Here is a 22,841-nt window from a genome sequence, read left to right on the forward strand (position 1 = left end):
AGAATATTTCATGTTCTGGGAGTTCATCATCTTAGTCTCTCTAAGAGATAATTCAGTATTCTCTGGTATGTTTCATGTGTAGTTAATTTCAAACATCAGTTGTGAGCCACAAGCAAACCAATGGCCTCCTTCACGTCTTCTGCCTCCTGCCCTTTTTTCATTGTTCTTTAAAGTTCAGTTCATATTTTTTTTTTTTTTAGTTCATATTTTTTAAAAAGCTTTTTATATTATTAAAGGTGTATGATGTTTGCTTCTCCTCTTTCTCGACTACCTTTTTATCTCCCTTCTCCCTCTCTCCCTTTCTCCTCTGTGTACGGGATCGACAACGTCCAGCAGAAGACCACCCACAGGTGCCCAGAGGCTCAGTGAGGTAGAGCCACCTCGCTGGAGCTGACAGCTCGATTCCCGAGCCGGCCTCTGGCCACAGTGGGGCTCTGCCTGTGACTCCATGAAACTCCCCCTTCAGTTGATGGGGCGCTGGGAGTGTGCAGCGTGCTGACACGTGCTGTGGCTTTTTCCTCTACGTAACACTTCTTGCAAGAATTCCTGCTATGGATTTATAATTAGAAGCTTAATTAACCTAAAAATATTTAATATAAAGTAAGGTTAAGATAGATACTATATTTTTAAATGTCCCCTTTATTTCCTGCCACCAAAATAATAATCTTCTTCCTGCCCTTCTTCCCGCACGTGATAGCCAAGAGTGTAGGGCACACCCTGTTCCACCGGATTGTACGGGTGCTCAGATTCCTTCTCCGGTCCCCTCAGGATCCTGGTGGGAGGCCCCACTTCAAGCCTTCTGCACCCACGGGAGCTCTTTGATTCTTTCCCTCACTTACGCTAATGCCTGCAGTGCATGCAGACGCCGCTGTAGACACCAGTGCTGGACCGAGGGGGGGACACTGCAGGCAGCCGCCTGGGTACGAACAGTAACTTTTAGACGATAAAACCAATTAACGTTATCGCCATGTGCAAAGTTCTAAACAGTGTCAGTGACAAAGTGACATCTCCAGTAGCGTGCATTTCTTCTACTGTCTTCTCCTTAGTATGCCCCTCCCTTGCACCTTCAGAAGAGAAGAGGAAAATCTTAGTTTTGTATCTTTTTCTTTTCTCTCTCTCTCTCTCTCTCTCACACACACACACACACACACACACACACACACACACACAAAGTATCAAAGCATCTTTGCTTTCCTTCCCCGTTGGAGCCGTTGCCTTAAGATCTCTCACTTACTTGGTGGCCCCAGGTGAGAGGAGCCATTCAAAGTGTGCGTCCACGTAGGGGGCCCTTTGTCATCAGTGTGGACCTCTTCCTTCACCATGCTGGCATTTTTTTTATCCTGCCACTGTCAGTCAAGTGACGTTGGTCAGAAATAGGAACTTGGTTGTCATGCCTCTTCATGGAACCCCAGCTGAGGGCACCCTACGTTTTGAGATTCAAATAAAATTAGGCTTTATTGTCCCTATTCCTCCCTAGTGCAGCAGGGAACTCAGTGTCATTCACAGCACATCTGTGGATCCTAAGGAGCTTGTTTCCCTCTTTGTCACGGCAGCCGTGCACCTCTGATACATGTTGTACCTTTTCTATGTGATGTAGCTGCTGATTTCTTTTCTTCCCCAAACACTGTCAGCTCAAGACTGAACACATCTTTACTGGGGTGTGTTCTAGTGTAGTGCATGAAATTTAGTTATTAAAATTCACACTACCAGAATATTTTTCCCTTTTTTTTTTTCCTACAGGACCTTAGTATCTTGTCATAACCCTGGGCCTGGGAGAGAACCCCTCTTCTCTCCAGCTGGCTTGCCCATTACCCCCAACCTCCCAAGTTACCCTTACTTCTTTCCTTCTTTCCTTCTTTCCTTCCTTCCTTCCTTCCTTGCTTCCTTCCTTCCTTCCTTCCTTCCTTCCTTCCTTCCTTCCTCCCTTCCTCCCTCCCTCCCTCCCTCCCTCCCTCCTTTCCTTCCTTCCCTCTATTTACTCATTTATTTATTTATTTACATCTTTATTGGAGTATAATTGCTTTACAGTGGTGTGTTAGTTTCTGCTGTATAACAAAGTGAATCAGCTATACATATACATACATCCCCATATCTTCTCCCTCTTGCGTCTCCCTCCCACCCTCCCTATCCCACCCCTCTAGGTGGTCACAAAGCACCGAGCTGATCTCCCTGTGCTATGCGGCTGCTTCCACTAGCTATCTGTTTTACATTGAGTAGTGTATATATGTCCATGCCACTCTCTCACTTTGTCCCAGCTTACCCTTCCCCCTCCCCATGTCCTCAAGTCCATTCTCTATGTCTGAGTCTTTATTCCTGTCCTGCCCCTAGTTCATCAGAACCATTTTTTTTTTGATTCCATATATATGTGTTAGCATGCAATATTTGTTTTCCTCTTTCTGACTTACTTCACTCTGTATGACAGACTCTAGGTCCATCCACCTCACTACAAGTAACTCAATTTCGTTTCTTTTTATCACTGAGTAATATTCCATTGTATGAATGTGCCACATCTTCTTTATCCATTCATCTGTCGATAGACACTTAGGTTGCTTCCATGTCCTCCTGGCTATTGTAAATAGTGCTGCACTGAACATTGTGGTTTGTGGTACATGACTCTTTTTGATTATGGTTTTCTCAGGGTATATGCCCCGTAGTGGGATTGCTGGGTCATATGGTAGTTCTATTTGTAGTTTTTTAAGGAACCTCCATACTGTTCTCCATAGTGGCTGTATCAATTTACATTCCCAACAACAGTGCAAGAGGGTTTCCTTTTCTCCGCACCCTCTTCAGCATTTACTGTTTGTAGATTTTTTGATGATGGCCATTCTGACTGGTGTGAGGTGATACCTCATTGTAGTTTTGATTTGCATTTCTCTAATGATTTGTGATGTTGAGCATTCTTTCATGTGTTTGTTGGCAATCTGTGTATCTTCTTTGGAGAAGTGTCTATTTAGGTCTTCTGCCCGTACTTGGATTGGGTTGTTTGTTTTTTTGCTATTGAGCTGCATGAGCTGCTTGTGAAATTTTGGAGATTAATCCTTTGTCAGCTGCTTCATTTGCAAATATTTTCTCACATTCTGAGGGTTGTCTTTTTGTCTTGTTTATGGTTTCCTTTGCTGTGCAAAAGCTTTTAAGTTTCATTAGGTCCCATTTGTTCATTTTTGGTTTTATTTCCATTTCTCTAGGAGGTGGGTCAAAAAGGATCTTGCTGTGATTTATGTCAGAGAGTGTTTTGCCTATGTTTTCCTCTAAGAGTTTTATAGTGTCTGGCCTTACATTTAGGTCTTTAATCCATTTTGAGTTTATTTTTGTGTATGGTGTTAGGGAGTGTTCTAATTTCATTCTTTTACATGTAGCTGTCCAGTTTTCCCAGCACCATTTATTGAAGAGGCTTTCTTTTCTGCATTATATATTCTTGCCTCCTTTATCAAAAATAAGGTGACCATATGTGCATGGGTTTATCTCTGGGCTTTCTGTCCTGTTCCTTCGATCTATATTTCTCTTTTAGTGCCAGTGCCATACTCTCTTGATTGCCGTAGGCTTGTAGTATAGTCTGAAGTCAGGGAGCCTGATTCCTCCAGCTCTGTTTTTCTTTCTCAAGATTGCTTTGGCTATTCAGGGTCTTTTGTGTTTCCATACAAATTGTGAAATTTTTTGTTCTAGTTCTGTGAAAAATGCCATTGGTAGTTTGATACACATTGCACTGAATCTGTAGATTGCTTTGGGTAGTATAGTCTATTTCATAACATTGATTTTTCCAATCCAAGAACATGGTATATCTCTCCATTTGTTTGTATCATCTTTACTTTCTTTCATCAGTGTCTTACAGTTCTCTGCATACAGATATTTTGTCTCCTTAGGTAGGTTTATTCCTAGGTATTTTATTCTTTTTGTTGCAATGGTAAATGGGAGTGTTTCCTTAATTTCTCTTTCATTTTTCATCATTAGTGTATAGGAATGCAAGATATTTCTGTGCATTAATTATGTATCCTGCTACATAACCAAATTCATTGATTAGCTCTAGTAGTTTTCTGGTAGCTTCTTTAGGATTCTCTATGTATAGTATCATGTCATCTGCAAACAGTGACAGCTTTACTTACTCTTTTCTGATTTAGATTCCTTTTGTTTCTTTTTCTTCTCTGATTGCTGTGGCTAAGACTTCCAAAACTACGTTGAATAATAGTGGTGAGAGTGGGCAACCTTGTCTTGTTCCTGATCTTAGAGGAAATGCTTTCAGTTTTTCACCATTGAGAATGATGTTTGCAGTGGGTTTGTCATATATGGCCTTTATTATGTTGAGGTAGGTTCCCTCTGTGCTCACTTTCTGGAGAGTTTTTATCATAAATGGGTGTTGAATTTTGTCAGAAGCTTTTTCTGCATCTATTGAGATGATCATATGGTTTTTCTCCTTCAATTTGTTAATATGGTGTATCACATTGATTGATTTGCGTATATTGAAGAATCCTTGCATTCCTGGGAGAAACCCCACTTGATCATGGTGTATGGTCCTTTTAATGTGCTGTTGGATTCTGTTTGCTAGTATTTTGTTGAGGATTTTTGCATCTGTGTTCATCAGTGATATTGGCCTGTAGTTTTCTTTTTTGTGACATCTTTGGTTTTGCTATCAGGGTGATGGTGGCCTTGTGGAAGGAGTTTGGAAGTGTTCCTCCCTCTGCTATATTTTTGAAGAGTTTGAGAAGGATAGGTGTTAACGCTTCTCTAAATGTTTGATAGAATTTGACTGTGAAGCCATCTGGTCCTGGGCTTTTGTTTGTTGGAAGATTTTTAATCACAGTCTCAATTTCATTTCTTGTGGTTGGTCTGTTTTATATTTTCTATTTCTTCCTGGTTCAGTCTTGGAAGGTTGTGCTTTCGTAAGAATTTGTCCATTTCTTACAGGTTGTCCATTTTATTGGCATATAGTTGCTTGTAGTAATCTCTCATGATCCTTTGTATTTCTACAGTGTCAGTTGTTACTTCTCCTTTTTCATTTCTAATTCTATTGATTTGAGTCTTCTCCCTTTTTTCCTTGATGAGTCTGGCTAATGGCTTATCAATCTTGTTTATCTTCTCAAAGAACCAGCTTTTTGTTCTGTTGATCTTTGCTATCGTTTCCTTCATTTCTTTTTCATTTATTTCTGATCTGATCTTTATGAATCCTTTCCTTCTGCTAACTTTGGGGGTTTTTTGTTGTTCTTTCTCTAATGGCTTTAGGTGTAAGGTTAGGTTGTTTATTTGAGATGTTTCTTGTTTCTTGAGGTAGGATTGTATTGCTATAAACTTCCCTCTTAGAACTGCTTTTGCTGCATCCCATGGGTTTTGGGTCATCGTGTTTTCATTGTCATTTGTTTCTAGGTATTTTTTGATTTCCTCTTTGATTTCTTCAGTGATCTCTTGGTTATTAAGTAGTGTTTTGTTTAGTCTCCATGTGTTTGTATTTTTTACAGATTTTTTTTCCCGTAATTGATATATCGCATCTCATAGCGTTGTGGTCGGAAAAGATACTTGATACGATTTCAATTTTCTTAAACTTACCAAGGCTTGATTTGTGACCCAAGATATGATCTATCCTGGAGAATGTTCCATGAGCGCTTGAGAAGAAAGTGTATTCTGTTGTTTTTGGATGGAATGTCCTATAAATATAAATTAAGTCCATCTTGCTTAATGTGTCATTTAAAGCTTGTGTTTCCTTATTTATTTTCAGTTTGGATGATCCGTCCATTGCTGAAAGTGGGGTGTTAAAGTCCCCTACTATGATTGTGTTACTGTCAATTTCCCCTTTTATGGCTGTTAGCATTTGCCTTATGTATTAAGGTGCTCCTATGTTGGGTGCATAAATATTTACAATTTTTATATCTTCTTCTTGGATTGATCCCTTGATCCTTATGTAGTGTCCTTCTTTGTCTCTTGTAATAGTCTTTGTTTTAAAGTCTGTTTTGTGTGATAGGAGTATTGCTACTTCAGCTTTCTTTTGATTTCCGTTTACATGGAGTATCTTTTTCCATCCCCTCACTTACAGTCTGTATGTGTCCCTAGGTCTGAAGTGGGTCTCTTGTAGGCAGCATATATGCGGGTCTTGTTTTGTATCCATTCAGCCAGTCTATGTCTTTTGGCTGGAGCATTTAATCCATTTACAAGTAAGGTAATTATTGATATGTATGTTCCTATTACCATATTCTTAATTGTTTTGGGTTTCTTATTGTAGGTCTTTTCCTTCTCTTGTGTTTCCTCCCTAGAGAAGTTCCTTTAGCATTTGTTGTAAAGCCGGTTTGGTGGTGCTGAATTCTCTTAGCTTTTGCTTGTCTGTAAAGGTTTAATTTCTCCATCGAGTCTGAATGAAATCCTTGCTGGGTAGGGTAATCTTGGTTGTAGGTTTTTCCCTTTCATCACTTTAAATATGTCCTGGCACTCCCTTCTGGCTTGTAGAGTTTCTGCTGAAAGATCAGCTTTTAACCTTATGGGGATTCCCTTGTATGTTATTTGTTGTTTTTCCCCTTGTGGCTTTTAATATTTTTTCTTTGTATTTAATTTTTGATAGTTTGATTAATATGTGTCTTGGCATGTTTCTCCTTGGATTTATCCTGTATGGGACTCTCTGCGCTTCCTGGACTTGATTAACTATTTCCTTTCCCATATTAGGGAAGTTTTCAACTCTAATCTCGTCAAATATTTTCTCACTCCCTTTCTTTTTCTCTTCCTCTGGGACCCCTATAATTCGAATGTTGGTGCATTTAATGTTGTCTCAGAGGTCTCTGAGACTGTCCTCAATTCTTTTCATTCTTTTTTCTTTATTCTGCTTTGCAGTAGTTATTTCCAGTATTTTATCTTCCAGGTCACTTATCTGTTCTTCTGCCTCAGTTATTCTGCTATTGATTCCTTCTAGAGAATTTTTAATTCCATTTATTGTGTCATTCATCATTGTTTGTTTGCTCTTCAGTTCTTCTAGGTCCTTGTTAAATGCTTCTTGTATTTTCTCCACTGTGTTTCCACGATTTTGGATCATCTTTACTATCATTACTCTGAATTCTTTTTCAGATAGACTGCCTATTTCCTCTTCATTTGTTAGGTCTGGTAGGTTTTTACCTTGCTCCTTCATCTGCTGTGTGTTTCTCTGTCTTCTCATTTTGCTTAACTTACTGTGTTTGGGGTCTCCTTTTCACAGGCTTCAGGTTCATAGTTCCCGTTGTTTTTGGTGTGTGCCCCCAGTGGCTAAGGTTGGTTCGGTGGGTTATGTAGGCTTCCTGGTGGAGGGGAGTAGTGCCTGTGTTCTGGTGGGTGAGGCTGGATCTTGTCTTTCTGGTGGGCAGGACCGCGTCCGGTGGTGTGTTTTGTGTGTCTGTGACCTTATTATGATTTTAGGCAGCCTGTCTGCTAATGGGTGGGTTTGTGTTCCTGTCTTGCTAGATGTTTGGCATAGGGTGTCCAGCACTGTAGCTTGCTGTTGTCGTTGAGTGGAGCTGGGTCTTAGCACTGAGATGGAGATGTCTGGGAGAGCTCTCGCTGTTTGATATCACGTGGAGCTGGGAGGTCTCTGGTGGACCAGTGCCCTCCCGGCCTCCATGGAAAAGGAAGGCAAGGAAGCTGAAGGCAACCTGGCCTTTTCTTCTTCCTTCCTTCTGCTTGGCCCTCTCCTTCAGTGACTCCGTACCTAGCCTTAAAGCTCCGCACTGTCTGACTCTACTTCCCGTCTCTTTTTCTTCTTTTACTCTTGCTGCCCGAGTGTTAAATCACTTTAATTTCTCTTTTTGGTCTTGAAGATTAATACAAGTTCCATTTTTCTCTGCCCTTATTTGAGGACGGGTAAGATGATGTGACTGAAGACCTGGGAGAGAAATGCAGTATAATTACTTTCAAGTAGAGAAAGCCTCCCGAGGGAAGAAGGGACAGAGCTGTGTGTCTTGGAGGATCTGATACTTTGTAATGTCATATGGGAATTACTTATAATTAGTATGTTTGTTCTTTAAATATAGTGCTAAAGGCATGTGCCATTGGGTTAATAGTCACCTGTTACAAAATTAATTTGCGTAACAAAATTCAATTTATCTTCCTTATATATCTGTAAAGTCTCATTTTATAGTCTACAGAGATTTTTACATTTCTCTTTAAATCACCCACAGCAAAGTTTACTTATAAACAGGCCTTTTCCTTCTTTCATTTAAAGTATATTCTTTATCAGCCATGGGCAAGGCACACTGTGAATGGAGACGAAGGGGGCTGTGCTCTTTAGGGACATAACAAATGATTATGACAGTTATTCAGAGCTCAGAGGAGTTTGCTGTCTTAGGGTGGAAGATGGATATTTATTGAGATACTACAAGGGAGAATATTTATTCAGATTCTTCTAGGGGAAGAGATTTACTCAGATGCTCCCAGGGGAGATGTTTATTCAGATGCTAGTGGGTGGGTGGGGAGAGGAAGGTTGAGGCGGCACAGCAGTGCCGAGCACACGTGGCCTGTGTAAGGAACTGGTTTTGGGGCATTTGATGGGCAGGCAACATCCTTGACTATATGTTTTTTCAGTGTTTGAAGGAATGGGAGTTTAGAGAACTATGTATAGTCTGGCCATCACAAATCTTAATTCCGTTATCATCGAATACCAATTACCTCTTAGTTTTCCAATAGATGTCTCCACGTCACGAATTCCATCAGCCCTTCCTGACCTCCCGAATCCAAATAAAACATTAAGGAGCTAAGTGTAAGAATGGAATGGTATTGCCTAAAATCTTTATCACCTGTGGTCAGAGTATGTCTTTGGCTTAAATGCACTCCTGTGGGGCCCATGCTAAGACTGTTCTTCGTTTCCTTTCCCAGGACATGTTCTGGAAGGTAATTTAGGCCCCATACCATCTTCTTTCCATCTGCAAACCCCCATGTTCGTTTTTCTGCATAGAACCCAGAATCCTCTATCCAATCCCAGCACTGTCTTTCTCTGATGATTCAAAATTATAAATTATAACACACACATATAACATATTAATGAAATATCCACTGTGTGTTCACATGAGAGGTGTCAGTGGGTAGAAGAGGAGAGAAATTGCTTTATAATTGAAGGTGGCGCCTTTGTGGCATCTTTTAAATCTAATGGCTATCATTAAGCCTCTTCTCTGCTCAACGTTCCTTCCTTACTATGTACTATTTAGGTACACAGGTGACATTTTTCTATTGTATCCTGCTGGTAAATACTATGATTCACGTTTTAAACTCTTTCTAGTCTTAGAAAAGAGCCCAGAGCACTAAGACCTATGTTTACAGATGGTAAGGAGTACCAGCTCGTTAGTTTTTATTCATTTTAAAAAATTTCCACTTTAACTTTTATTTTAGGAAAAGAGGCTCCTTCAGAGTTGTTGCTTTTAGAAGATCCCAAGGGGCCTAATGAGTATCCTAGTGACACGTCTGTGTCACTGTGTCACACGTAGTTTTAGCTTAAGGATTTTAGCTGGAAGTGAATTTTAAACGGTCGTAAGAATGAAGCTTTATATTTATAAGTGTTAGTAAATGTAAACAGTGTTGAGATATACAGGGTTTTAGAAGACAGAGATTGAGGCGATAAGATCAGGCCCAGAGGTTTTTTCCCAAAAGCCGCTAGTGTTTTGCTAAGTTTGCGGTTGTCTGTGACACAGCATGATAAATGTGATATCTGACATATGCAACTGTTTTCCACGTTGAGGAAAAAGAACATATAAATGCTTGAGAGTCAGTGGAGTGTGATGAAAAGAAAAAGAAAAACCCTTTGTTGGGAATCAGGAGAGAGAAATGTTTATCCAAGATTTTCCACAAACTTCAGTTTAATCATGAGTTTTTGTACAATACCTTTTCTGTCTCAGAGTTTCTTCATCCGTCTAAATGGGGGCTCATTGCTCCTCAGTTCCAGTAGTTTCTGTTGAGCTGTGGGGCTTGTTAAACTTGTGATGTGTGCTCGGTGCTGCCCTGGCAGTGACGTTACACGTATCCTCTCATTTAATGGTCAGCCTCCTCTCGAGTAATCATGGTTCAGCAGCTTTGCAACATGGGTTCATAGTTCCGGCTCCACCTCACTGCACCGAAGCCATGGTTCCCATGTGCCAGCCTCTAGATTGGTGTCCTTCCATCAGGAATTTCTTCCCCATCTATGGGGAATAATAATGAATGGATCATGTTGTAAAATTTTCCTAACGCTAAAGATATTACATTCAATTATTTCCTTTTGTTATTAAAAATACATGTTATTCGGTTTATGAAATAATAGTGATCGTAGAAAGCTGTTTTATAGGTCTCTGCTTCTCAAAATAAAACATGTGCAAATCTTTGTTGGTCCTCTCCTCCCGTCCCTTTTTACTTGTCTGTAGCTATAAAAGCCTCCCAACACTTGGCTTAAGAAATACTGTCTCAAACCAAATTGGCATGTGCACCTGCCAATTTTAAGAGCAAAGCTACCAAAATATGAAGGGAAGGATGGTATTTTTTAGATATTTAGCAATAATTTAGAGCTTACATTTGATCTAGTGGCAACGCTATCCTGAATACGGCAGCTTCATTCTGATTGAATGTCATCTACGTTGGGTTTTTACCTGTGAATACTTAACTTTTGGCAAGAAATATTTTTTGAGGAACCCTGAAAGGATATCCTTTCCCACCTTTCACTAAAGCCCTGGGTCAGGACTCACCTTGACTTGTCATTTGTTGGTCCTCTTCAGTGCTGATAAGTGCCTTGCTTTACTTTTTCCTTAGTGATACGAACGAAGTTGACATACCGCCCAACACTCGAGTTGGCACCAAACGCTATATGCCTCCAGAAGTGTTGGACGAGAGCTTGAATAGAAATCACTTTCAGTCTTACATCATGGCGGACATGTACAGTTTTGGACTCATCCTTTGGGAGGTTGCTAGGAGATGTGTATCAGGAGGTAAGTGACAGCGATGCTGTTGGAGCTACTACAGATCCTTTCTTTCTGATCAGAAGTCAGAGTTATCTTGTTTACAGAATCGGGTTTGATTTGATTTTCCCCTTTATTTCTGTTGATGCCGTCACAGTCCTCCCAGGAGACGATATTTAACCTCTTAGAATTTCCTCTGACCGCCTCCTTCCCTTCACCTGCTGCTGCTGAGTCTCTTCCGGAGCGTCCTCTTGCCTTTTCAGAGATCACCCCCTTCTCCCATATGTGCCCTCCAGCAGTTGCTCCAAGTCAGACCCCCTCTCCTGCCCCTTCCAGCTTCTTCCTACCAACCTCCTGGCTCCACCCCCAACATCAGCGATGCTTTCCCTGTGGCTTCCTGTGCACAGATGAAGGGAGACACAGAAATGTAGGGCGGGGCACCCATTGTGGAACGCCTCTACTTCTTGACTTTCTGTAATACTTCCTCATAAAGCAGTTTGAAAACATCAGTTTGTATCAAAAGGAAGTTAAAGCATAAGAACATCATTATTGTTCATGATAAGTTTTCTACAAACGTATGGATTCCCTAGTAAGAATAAGAAGACATTCTTAAATATTCAGAGGTAATATGTTGCTTGGAGTATTTTGCGTACTGCTGCATAATTGTTCTTGAGTAGGTGAGGAGCTGAGCTGCAGGCTCTTCAGTATCCAGTGCCCTGTTTACGCCTCTCCTCGTGGTTGTGCTTGTTCAGAAACCTTGACCCTCCTGCCTTGCCTCCTGATGGCTACTTCCTCACGTTCTCAAAAACTCGAGCTTGTCCAAGGGTGTGAAAGTGCAGCATGCGCTTAACTAGTAGGGGGATTCTTTTTCTTGGACCTGCCATTTATGATTTGTGAACCTTTGACAGGTTACTAAATTTTTTTTTGTCTCAGTTTTTTTGTTGTCAGAAAGAGGTGAATTATTGTATCTACCTCAGATGGTTGTGAGGTTTCAATGATTGTAGAAAGAATTAAAACTGCCTGGTGTATAACTAGCACTCAGTACATGTTAGCTATTATTTTAAATTTTCATTTTGGTTGGTAGAGACTTAACTTATATTTAGATTAATACTTAAATATGAAGGAGAAACAGTAAATCAACAGGCATTCACACTTTTGTAGGAAGATCATCTTCAATGATGTCGTGCCTCCTAATCACTCTGGGAATTCTGTGCCTCTTACGCACACTTTAAAATAGAACACATTCCCTCTAAAGTAAGAGAAGTCTTTAGTCCAAAAGGAAAGTTAATGTATGTAGGAAAATTTTCCTAACCAGATATTCTATAAATCTCCCATCATAATTATGATCTCATGCTTTATTAAGAATAAATGAGCCTATTTTTGAATAATATGCCTACACTTATTTTATTAAGATAGGTTTATAGAAGTTAAAGGGGTAGTAAAGTACAAGATTACTTTTCTAATTACGTTTTCCTAAACATCTAAAGCGAATAGGGCTACAGGAAGCCTGTATTTGAAAACCTGAGGAGGACCGGAATAAAGGAGAAATGATTCTCTGCTTAAAAAAAAAAGCCAGCCTTATGTAAACAGCAGGATATTAATTGCTTTGCTAGGGCTGTCTTTGCCTGTGGAGGTTCAAGAAGTACTAAAATGTTACCTTATCTCTGTATGAGATTGATGCATATTTGTCAGAGATTCTCAGCTCTACCTCATACCAACTGTATGGCCTTCGGCAAGTTACTTAATACTTCGAAGCCAACTTTCCTCATCTGTAGAGTGTGTATAATAATGCTATCTCATAAATGTGTTTGTGAGAATTTAATAAGATAAATTATATAACATGCCTACCTCCATGCCTGGTAGATAGTAGACTCACAATAAATGAGTTTCTTTTCTCTTCCAGGGAGGCAAAGCACACAAATTCTATTCTCTAACACTTTCCTTTATGAAGATATTGCAAGTCTGGGGGCTCATCTTTCTAGTCCGGGTACTTTTGGGTGAAGTAGACACCTCCAGCTGTAGGCCTTTCCAACTTTGGAAGCAAAAGAAAGTTTTGAAGTTTCAAACACAAAGGCAGCAGACATGGAAAATTTTGATAACTTAATTGCATGATAAGGAGAAAGGAGTAAGGCCTAGAGTTCAAAGACGGACTTAGATTAGTTGATAATTTTATGTGGTTGGCTCTATATCTGTTTTCATATATGCACCTACCCCACCATCCATGCATTAGTCCATCCAGATAATGGCACCAACATTAGGCACTGAGGGAAATTTGAGATAAATTAGATCATCATCCTTGCTCTCAAGATGTTTCCTTCGCCATTGTCTTGAGAATTAGAAAGGGAGGAAGAACGGGAATGAAGTGAGCATCTCCTATCCATTAGACCTTGTGCTTTCACGATCTTATATACAGATGACACACAGTGGAAGGAAATAGTAACATAGATAATACATATAATTATGCTCTGTGATCTCAGCAGGGGACAGAATAAATGGTGAGTTGGAATGGTCTGAAAAAATTTTTGAACCTTCTGGTCCTTTATGATTATAAATGGGTTTGAGTTTACAAGAAAGGACATAATACAGGCTCCAGATTTTTTTTAGCGTAAACCCTCAGTGAATTTAATGACGTAGCGTATTATCTTCCGACCTGGTGGTATCTGTCGTGGTCCAAACGCGGGTTGGAAAAGAATTTCCAGACACAAGGCAGAATGCAAAGAAGATAGAATTTATTAGAGGGAAGGGTCGCTGCCAGAACAGCGGGCAGACTTCCTAGTAGTCTGGGAGAGTCGAGCCCGAACATGTGCTATTGATCAGTTTTTATAGCCAGAAAACAAAGGAATGATCCGAGGTGAAAATTTCGTTTCCTGACTGGTAGAGACACATGTACCTTCCTTCTATAGGGTGGGAGTGGGACAGGGCAGATGCCTTTCCTTATTTGGGACAGGTCCCGTTGCCCAGGTGGGTGTCGGCCCAGGTGGGCTCAGGAATTTCGTAACCATCGCAACATGGTGGTGAGGGCGATTAAGAGTCTGGTAGGGGATGTAACGCTGAAACTTTTTCAGGTAGGGTTGTCCTTTGTCCTTGAAGCACCATTGTCCTTGGAGCACCACAGTATCATCTTGTTCAGATAAAAAGCAATGACATTTCTATAAAAGGTGATTTAGGATAAGGAGAAAGGGTTCTCTGGAAAGATTGTTCAGAGCAGCACTCTCTGAGGACAGAGCCTGCTTATAATTACTCTGAGGAGTTACTCAAATAAGGTCAGAAAGAAGACACAGGTAGCCTGCTTTTTTAAAGGACAAGAGGAAAAAAGGTAGAAATTAGATACTAGGGAAATGAAATGGGATAGAATTTAGCATGATAAGTACCTTTCCTTAAAGATGACATTCTTTTGTATTTCTTAACCCTTCTTTCAACACTACATTTTTTTTTTTTTTTCTAATACTGATATATTTCTTGTAGACAGTTCTGGTAGATGCAGGAAATTTAAAGAAGAAAAATCAGACAGTCATAGCACCTAAAAATCATGGTTAATATTTTTAGGTGTGTGTAGTTTTCCAAATTTTAAATGTGCAAAAATGCATTCTTATGATTAAGCAGAAAAAAATGTAAATCTGACATTTTGTTCAAGTAGGATACACTGCCAAATTTATTATGAGGTTCATAAGCACATGCTGCAGTAGTAGAAGTAGTTACATATTGTGCAGTATGCGTTTGGGGTGTGTCTGGCAAATTCGCAACGAGATTTAATATGGATTTTAAAACGTTTGGCACACAGTACAAGAGCCTTTATAAAATCAGAAGTAAACCTGAGATGCTTGTTTACTTAGCTTTTGGAAGTTAGAAAAAAGGCTTGAAGGCATATAATATGTTTCATTATACTTTCTTTTCATTTTTAAAAATTAGATCATATCGTTTGGGCACATTTTTTTCAAGGTTGGTGCTGTTTTTGTTTTTGTTTTTGCTGTTTTTCAACCTGAACTTGTCTTTGGTACCGATAGAACTTTCCTTAGAGAATAGTTTATTTGTTAGCCTTTTATTTCCTCTTCACAGAAAATAATAACATTAATGAAACCATATTTTCAGGTATAGTGGAAGAATATCAGCTTCCCTATCATGATCTAGTGCCCAGTGACCCCTCTTATGAGGACATGAGAGAGATCGTGTGTATCAAGAAGCTGCGTCCCTCCTTCCCCAACCGGTGGAGCAGTGACGAGGTGAGGCTGTAGGTCACCGTGTGGATGTGACCAGTGTCGAAACAGACTTTTCTCCTTTTGCCAAAATTCCAACTATTTATCACAGGAATTCTTCTTCTTTGCTGTGATGGTAAGGGTGCCTCATGGCAGTAATTTATATGGAGCTAAGTGCAGTGTGTTAAATTATCTGTTCCTTCCTCTTGTTTGATTTTGCCACTTCCAAAATACATTGAATGGGTCAGCATTTAGCCTGCATAATCGATAACATTATTTCATTTGTTGGTGACGTCCTGACACTTGCGTAAAAGGCCATTAAGTAACTGCACGTGTGTTTGTAAAGCGTCATGAACTTTCTCCATGACAAACTCACGTACGGCATTCTCCCGTTCTGATGAGAGAAAAGTAAGGCATCCGAAGATTCGGTTTTCTCTACACAGAAGTGGTACAAGTTGACCTAGTTGAGATGCCCGACTGTGCCGTGGATCTTTGTTAATCAGGATGACGCAATGCTGTGGGGAAAATCCACATTTGGCCTGGCTCTGAGCCCGTCCTGGTGAAACCTAACCAGATCTAACAAGGAGCTGCCCAGAAGGAAGCAGTGAGCCGGCCAGCCTTGCCTTTCCTGCCCCATCTCCTCCTCCTGCTTCACCCCTTCTCCATCTGCCCTCTGAGCCTCTAAACCTGCCCAGGCCTGGAGAGTCTGGCAGCATTCAGAGGGGTGGAACGTTCAGAGAGGAGTTTGAAGCGTCCCCGAAAAAAATGTACCAAAGCCAGTGCAGACAAATGGACAGAACACTGTTTATAAACTAGCTCTTCACTGTTAAATGCATTTAAAAATAACCTTTGGTTCATTGGTTTTGTGGCCAGTTACTGAAATGCTAAATAATACCTATGTTTTCCAGTGAGTTGTGCAGAAAGCTTTATGAAATGCTGGAGTTTATATTATTTTGAAGGTGGTTATGGGCATTGGTATTACTCAAAATCCCTTCACTGAGGATTTCTAATGAAGTGAAATTGTGCTTTTCAACAGGAAGGCCAATAATTGATGTACCACAGGAGAACACAGGAGAAAGTTGTAGTGAGGCTGTGCACAGGTCATGAATCTGGTTAAATGGTACAGTGTGATGCTATTATTGTAGCAGACAGCTGTGATTTAGGAATAACCATGTTTGTTTGAATAGTATGGAATTAGATAAAAGATTTGATCTTACCGAGTGTTAGAAACAATCTGGGAGTGTGCAGTGGAATACAGACTCCCTGGGTATTTTTGTATTTGCTTAATCTGACTTCAAAGGCACTCTTCTACAATCAGCAAAACCACCTGCTTGCTCCTATCACAAGGAAGCCATGAAAATCTGTTTTCATCATTTAAGCTTTGCATGATGAGAGAAGAATTTTTATGGAATTTTATGCCTACATGGTTTTAAGAGTGTCTTTAAAAAATATATTCAAACTTCAGAAACCCAAAACTAAAAGCCAATATCAAGCGCCAACCTTACAGATAATACGTTTCTCTAACTCCAGTTTTCCTTTTCCTTCCCGCAGTGTCTAAGGCAGATGGGGAAACTCATGACAGAATGCTGGGCTCACAATCCTGCTTCAAGGCTGACAGCCCTGCGGGTTAAGAAAACACTTGCCAAAATGTCAGAGTCCCAGGACATTAAACTCTGAATTGAGGGCAAAAAATAAGCATCTCTGGAGAAAGCCAGTAGATACTCTTCTGTTTGTGGGCAGAGCAAAAGATGTTCCAGAAGCATCCACAGTACAAGCCGTGAACATCGTCCTGCTTCCCAGTAAGTCTAGCCTCACCTCTCAGGGAGCAGCTTGGACAAAGAGAAGTCCCCAGAAACACGGATTCATCGTGTCTGTTTGTAGGAGGGAGAAACTGCTTGGGTAACTTGTTCAAGAGATGATGCATGTTGCTTTCTAAGAAAGCCCTGTATTTTGGGATTGCCTTTTTTTTTTTCAAAAGATGCTTTAATTTTGCCAAAATAAAACAAATAATGTAGATGTTTTAAGGATTATACTATTATAGTTTAAATAATAACAGCAAAGTTCTTCCCAGAAACTCTCCTGGAAGGTAAATTAAAATACGTGTTTCCATTGGTAAAATTTTGTTGCACTCTACCAACCAACAGTCGGTGAAGTTGGAGAACAGAATGGAACTCATCTTCAGAGCCCCTGCGCCCCGCGCCTCTTCAGACCACTCAGGCCAGGCCTGCACTGGGGCGGCCGCAGCAATGTGAATGCACCCGGGTACAAGCACCACCTGTCTGGGACCACGTTTGGGGATTCCTACAGGTGACCTTTTGCAGCTTTATAGGATATGGAACAAATGAAGGTTTTATGTGACTGTTAGAAGTAAATGTTGACCCTATTCTTCAGAACCGCTTTGTGTTTCTGATTGTGTTAGGCTTTTTCTTTCATGGTAAAGTCCCTTCTTTTTCATTAAACAGAAACAAAGCTTTTTTTTTTTTTTACGTGCAGAGTAAGAACAAACATTAAACACAAACAAAGCTTTTTTTTTTTTTACATGCTTTTGATCTCTCAAATGAAGGGATCAATATTCAGTATAAAATTGCCATCAGTTGTGTTGAAGACAAGGCGCTTTAAAATAGAGATACTTTGCTCTTGTGCTGTAAGCAGATCGTGTCAGAAAGGTAGAGGATGAGGGTACAGGTGCACATGGCTTGTTTCTTCTGTACGTGGAAGAGCCCTTCACAGAAGCGCAAGGGGAAATGTATGCACAACTTATTATGTACAGACAAAGATGGTTTCTTTTTGTTATTATCTGTCTTTTTGGTGTCTGAGTTAAGGGAAGGAGAGGAAACATATGTTAGGTTAATTTAACTAATTTTAATTTTAAAATAGATAAATATAACCTCCAAATGGGACAGCAGAGGAATGCTAGTGGAGGCCACAGAATATTATGGCTGCTGTGATTTATTATTCTAGAATAGATATGGATCGAATATGTATATCTTAATATCTTATGTGATAGCTTCACATCTTAGGAATGCTGACTCAGTTTATTTTATTCTCATAACATTCAATACACTTTTTAACTTATTATTTTTTCTTCTCTGTGGCACTTGTGCAAAACATCTTTTCACCTATTCAATTATGTGGGGTTTTAACTTTTGAGCAACATGAATCAAATCATTGACAGGGCCAGTATTCCTTAGCAACAGGAACCTAATAAAGGTTAAAATTGTACACATCCCTCTCAACTTTATTCATTTACTTCCTGACTGTGGTTTTCTTTTGCTTCTTAGAAATTCTGTAGTGTTTAGTAAAGAACTGGAAAGTACCCCCCTGCCCAGCCCTTAAAAAAAAAAAAAAAGATGTTCCTTCCAGAATACTCCAGGGGGCAGTGTTTTATAACACATTTTCATTTTCACCACTTGGTGGCTGAAGGATGGAGGGTTTTGAAAATGTGACAGCTGCATTAAAAATGAGAAAGCATTTTCCTCACTTCTGAAGTGGGCTTGCACTGGTGACTTGTTCCTCCAGAAAAGCATCCTAGAGCAGAGCCCGGCTGTGAGCTGTGCTTACGGTTTGGGAGAAGCATAAGGAGAAACAGTGTTCTGTATTCAGCATTCACTCCCCAGTGCTTCATAACCACGTCTCCTTTGTAACAAAGAAAGAATATTTCCTTAATCCTTGAATATGAAAAAGGTTTCTGCTTTTTCAAAGATTAAAAACAGTTGGTTCCAAATATAATCAGAATGCTGCTTTTATTGATATTAGGATAATCTCAATAGCAGTGTAAAGGTTCCTTTCTCTTGTGTCAAATCGTATTCTTTGTGATAGCTTAGGCGTATGTGGCTAGAGCTAAGTGTGATAGTCATCTGAGCCTAGGAGAGAAACTTCAGTGCCTCTAATCAGATTGTCTATGAAACAAATAAGTAAACATTTATGTCAGTTAAGTGGGGACATGTTCTTGTTTCTTGATTTTCCCTAAATTTAAGCGATGCTGGGCTTATCTCTGAGGTAAAAATGTGTTTTCTTTTGGGTAAGTTCTTATACATGGATAACTTCAAATCAGAATATATTGTGGAGAGGTGATGATTTCAAAGTAAACTAGATTTCTAGGGAGGTGTTGGTTCCTGTAAAGAATGGGAAGAAATTAAAATAGTATCCAAATTTCTTCTATATTATTTGTTTAGTTACTTTGGAAAATTGAGTAGCTTACTTTCTAATCCCCAACCTGATTTACTCACTATGAACATTTAAAAATTATTCCAGAGATACTTAAAAAGACCCATTTAGTTACTATAGTCTTTCAATGAAACAAGAATTTATTTATGAATAGAGTTTTCTTTGTATCTTACCAAAATCCACCTTGCTTAGGGAATATTAAATTGTTCTTAAAGAGACTACCTACTCACTTCCAAATAATTCATTCTGATTTTTAAATTTCTGGTACCTCAGAAGTGAATTTTATTTTTTTGTTTTGTCTTTCAACAGAAGAGTGGGAATCTGGAAATAATGTAGTTGATGCTTACTTTTAGGACTATTTCAAAGCCTAAAATTTTCTTCTAATCTTTTCCCTGCAAAGGAATCCTAAAATACTACTTGTTGGCTAATATAAGTTTTGTATGCTAAGATGTTTGGGTTTATAGTTTATGTATGTTTGTATATATTATATAAATATATATGTATGTATAAATATTATGTTCAGTTTGGAGTCTGGCACAACTCCATTATGTGGATTAGAGCGTAAAATATTATAGAGGATAAAGTACTAAATGAAACGTAATATTTATTTATAAAAGGTGTAGATTGTTAAATCACAGGCGGCCGTGCTATGAACATTGTGTGTGAGGAGACCGGCCTTTGACCTCCTGGAAAGCACAGCTCAGAAGTCACTAGCGACCATTCTTTCTATTCTCAAAACAAAGCTTCTCAGAAAACACGCTAAGATTTTATTTACAGGGAATTCTGTGACACATTTCAATTGCTGTGTGATCAGGTAGAGCAAGTCCTGAGTAATGACTGACTTTCACGTTTCTGCAGTCATGCCTATTCATTAGAAGTTAGTGTCTTATGTTGTTGGTCTGTTCTGGTTCTTCTTTGTAGGTGAAAGGCGCTGAAAGAAGTACAGTTTCTTAAAACTTGAATAATTCTGTAGTTATATCTCCTTAGAAAACTTAGTCACATAGCCGTGGAAACGAAAGAAGGCATCAGAAGTGACTTAATTTAGCGGTTATCATTCCTTTTGTAAAACAAAACAAAAAAACAATGCCATATTTTTTGGAGAAAAGTTAGAATATATAAGGGATTTTGTTGTCTGTTTCAAAAGAAGACTCGTTTGTGTTCTTTTGGGGAACCCCAGTGCCTTATTGAATTTGTATATACTGTAATTATTCAGGACTAGGGAACAAACAATTGTATTTGTTACAAATTGTATATGGCTTTGTTTTAACATTCCCCTGGAATAAAATGGTTTCATTCTGCTCTTGGAAAGAACATGTTTGTTATCTTATAGTTGTGCCTTTTTTCCTCTTGAAAAATTTCACATTGCAGCAGGCGGGGAAGGCAGCCATGGAGAGCGTTGCAGGTAAGTGTGTACATCTGGTGGCAGGAGAGCAAGACGAGTGGTCTGATGTCTCCTGTTTTCTCTATAATTAGGAGGCACAGTCATCTGTTGAGAGTGAGAGGAAAGGTAGAAAAGTTGGTGACAAGGTCTAAAATTGCATCATAGGATATCACAGCCGGATGGCTACAGGCAACGCCGAGGGCCCTGTTAAGATGAATGATGCTAGCTGGCTTAGTGGCCAAGGTGTGGCCCCTGGACCACCATACGGCCCGCACGTGAACCCGGGCTCCCTCGTTCTCTCCGCTCTGTGACAGTAGGCGTGTTGTGTCCTCTCGAAGACTCGGTTTCTTCCCCTTGAAGGTGGGAATAATATTAATCTCTACTGCATGGAGTGGTTCTGAAGATGAAATGAAATAATCCATGCACCAAGCATGAGGTAAGCATTCAACTAACACTCAATTACTAAATATTAGCTATTATTACAAATTCCTTGTGCTACTCTTCTCTGTAATTTGATGATTTTATTTTTCTATCAGCAACCCAATGTAGGCATGGAGACTGCGGCCACTGGATTTGTTCAGGGTTATCAGGCATATGCAGCAATGAGTCATGGAAAATCAGAATTATCATCATCAAGGGGATGGCTGATGTGGTCCAGAGGAAGGAGGGGATTAAAGAGAAGGCAGCTGATAAGCCCAAGGAAACAAGGTCAGAGGACAGGGAACCATGCTGGGGTCGAGGTGGTGCGATAGCGGTTACTGAGAAAGGGTCTGTGTTCAGAATCAAGGTTTCAAAGAGGGAGTAGCAAGATCAAGGACAGGCTGAAGGTGTGATCACAGGGGTGGGCAGATTTATTAGTGGATAAGATTATTGGTGATGAAAGAGGAGCCCAGAAGCCAGGGTTCCTGGATTTTGAAGCCTCCCAGGATGGTGGCAGTCTAATGACGTGAAGATTGTGAGGCAGGGCTCTCCAGGGCTGCAGGGGAATGGGGGGCAGTCAGTGAGGGGCAGAGAGTGGAGACAGAGGCAGGCGGGGCCTGATAGCCTGACGTACGAAGGAGTGGGGTTCCATGCAAGGGCAGCAGCCTGGAAGGAGCACAGCCGTAGGAGAGAGACTCCATCCTTCTTCCCACCTGTGAGGTACATGGGGTGTGGAACAACCCGGTTGTTGCTGTGGTTTCTGAGTCAGCGTCCCCTGGAGAGGAGAAACCCCTCTGCAGAGGGAGAGGGAACTTACTTGCTAGGTTGTTTGTCCATGGACTGGGAATCCTGGAGAGCAGAGAGCAAAGTCTGGTTTTGAGGGCATCTGTTGGAGACTGGATTAGGAGAGAGGAAATCCAGAGTTGTTTGGGCGCAGAGACTACAGGCGGGCTTGCATCTCAGTTACCAGGGACTCCAGAGTTTTTGTGTGATTGGCTGTGTTTAGCCAGCTGCACTTACGCCAAGAGACTTCATCCCAGCCTTGGGATTCAGATCGATTTAACTCCCATCCCATGGTTTTCACCATCTCAGTGCTGTGGAAGAACACAGTCTGAGCCCCAATCTTCTCCCCTGTAAATTGGGACAAAATTCCCACCTCACAGAGCTCTTAGGAGGAACCAGCGAGGTGAACGTGTGAGGAGTGTGATGGCCCCGCACCAGCTACACAGCAGGTAGGTGCTCATAAATACTGCTTTTCCTCGCTGACATTAGTTTTACAGGATGTAAAGATGGCAACGTTTAAAACAAGCCAGAGTGTGCAGTGGTGGGAGTGGGGGGACACCTCTCCCACCCTCTCTGCACCCCACTTCTCTAGGCTGTGGGCTTTCCCGGGACTCAAAGGCAGAGAGAGAGTGAATCCCACCTGAGGCGAACAACGTCTTCTTTTGCTCCGCTCACTTTTAAGTTGCAAGCTTGGTTGTTCCTTCTTGTCACAGCAGCAAAGTACAGGTGACCCTGCTCTCAGAAGGACTTCTCTTCCCGCAGAGTAATCCCCCCCCCAGGTGCTGGTTGTAACCGGCTACAGGGAGCTCTGGGGCTGATGGGGGTTCTTTGCCCCGGCCGCCCTCCTGAACTCTCCAGTGACTCTAACCCCGACAGGGGGCTCGGGCAGCCTCCCACCCCCGACGTGACTTGGAAAGCGTGCGCGTGCTTTCTTGAGTGCGGTTTTCGCAACAGGAATGCCGGCCACCAAAGCGCCAAAGCGAGCCTCGAGGGACGGTGGTGGGCTGAGTCTGTGCTGCCACGTGCTTTCTGTGCGCAGTACCC

At 40.7% G+C, this 22,841-nt stretch overlaps 1 protein-coding gene across 4 annotated transcripts in view; it reads left to right on the forward strand.

Annotated features, from left to right (window-relative positions):
• BMPR1B (bone morphogenetic protein receptor type 1B) overlaps window positions 1-19,431 on the forward strand; it is a 430,873-nt gene extending 411,442 nt beyond the window's left edge. For 3 of the 4 annotated variants that reach the window (XM_068542462.1, XM_068542464.1, XM_068542463.1), the window contains 3 exons: window positions 10,708-10,883; window positions 14,943-15,073; window positions 16,598-17,066. In XM_068542462.1, coding sequence (XP_068398563.1) covers window positions 10,708-10,883; window positions 14,943-15,073; window positions 16,598-16,723 — 433 coding nt within the window. In that variant the 3' untranslated portion in view covers window positions 16,724-17,066. Of the gene's footprint in view, window positions 1-10,707; window positions 10,884-14,942; window positions 15,074-16,597; window positions 17,067-17,190 lie in introns of those variants that run through there. The other variant, XR_011073892.1, reaches the window with a different exon arrangement.
• Window positions 19,432-22,841: the final 3,410 nt, after the last annotated feature.

The sequence above is a fragment of the Eschrichtius robustus genome, chromosome 4 (assembly GCF_028021215.1).
Source record: "Eschrichtius robustus isolate mEscRob2 chromosome 4, mEscRob2.pri, whole genome shotgun sequence".
NCBI classification, from domain to species: Eukaryota; Metazoa; Chordata; class Mammalia; order Artiodactyla; family Eschrichtiidae; genus Eschrichtius; species Eschrichtius robustus.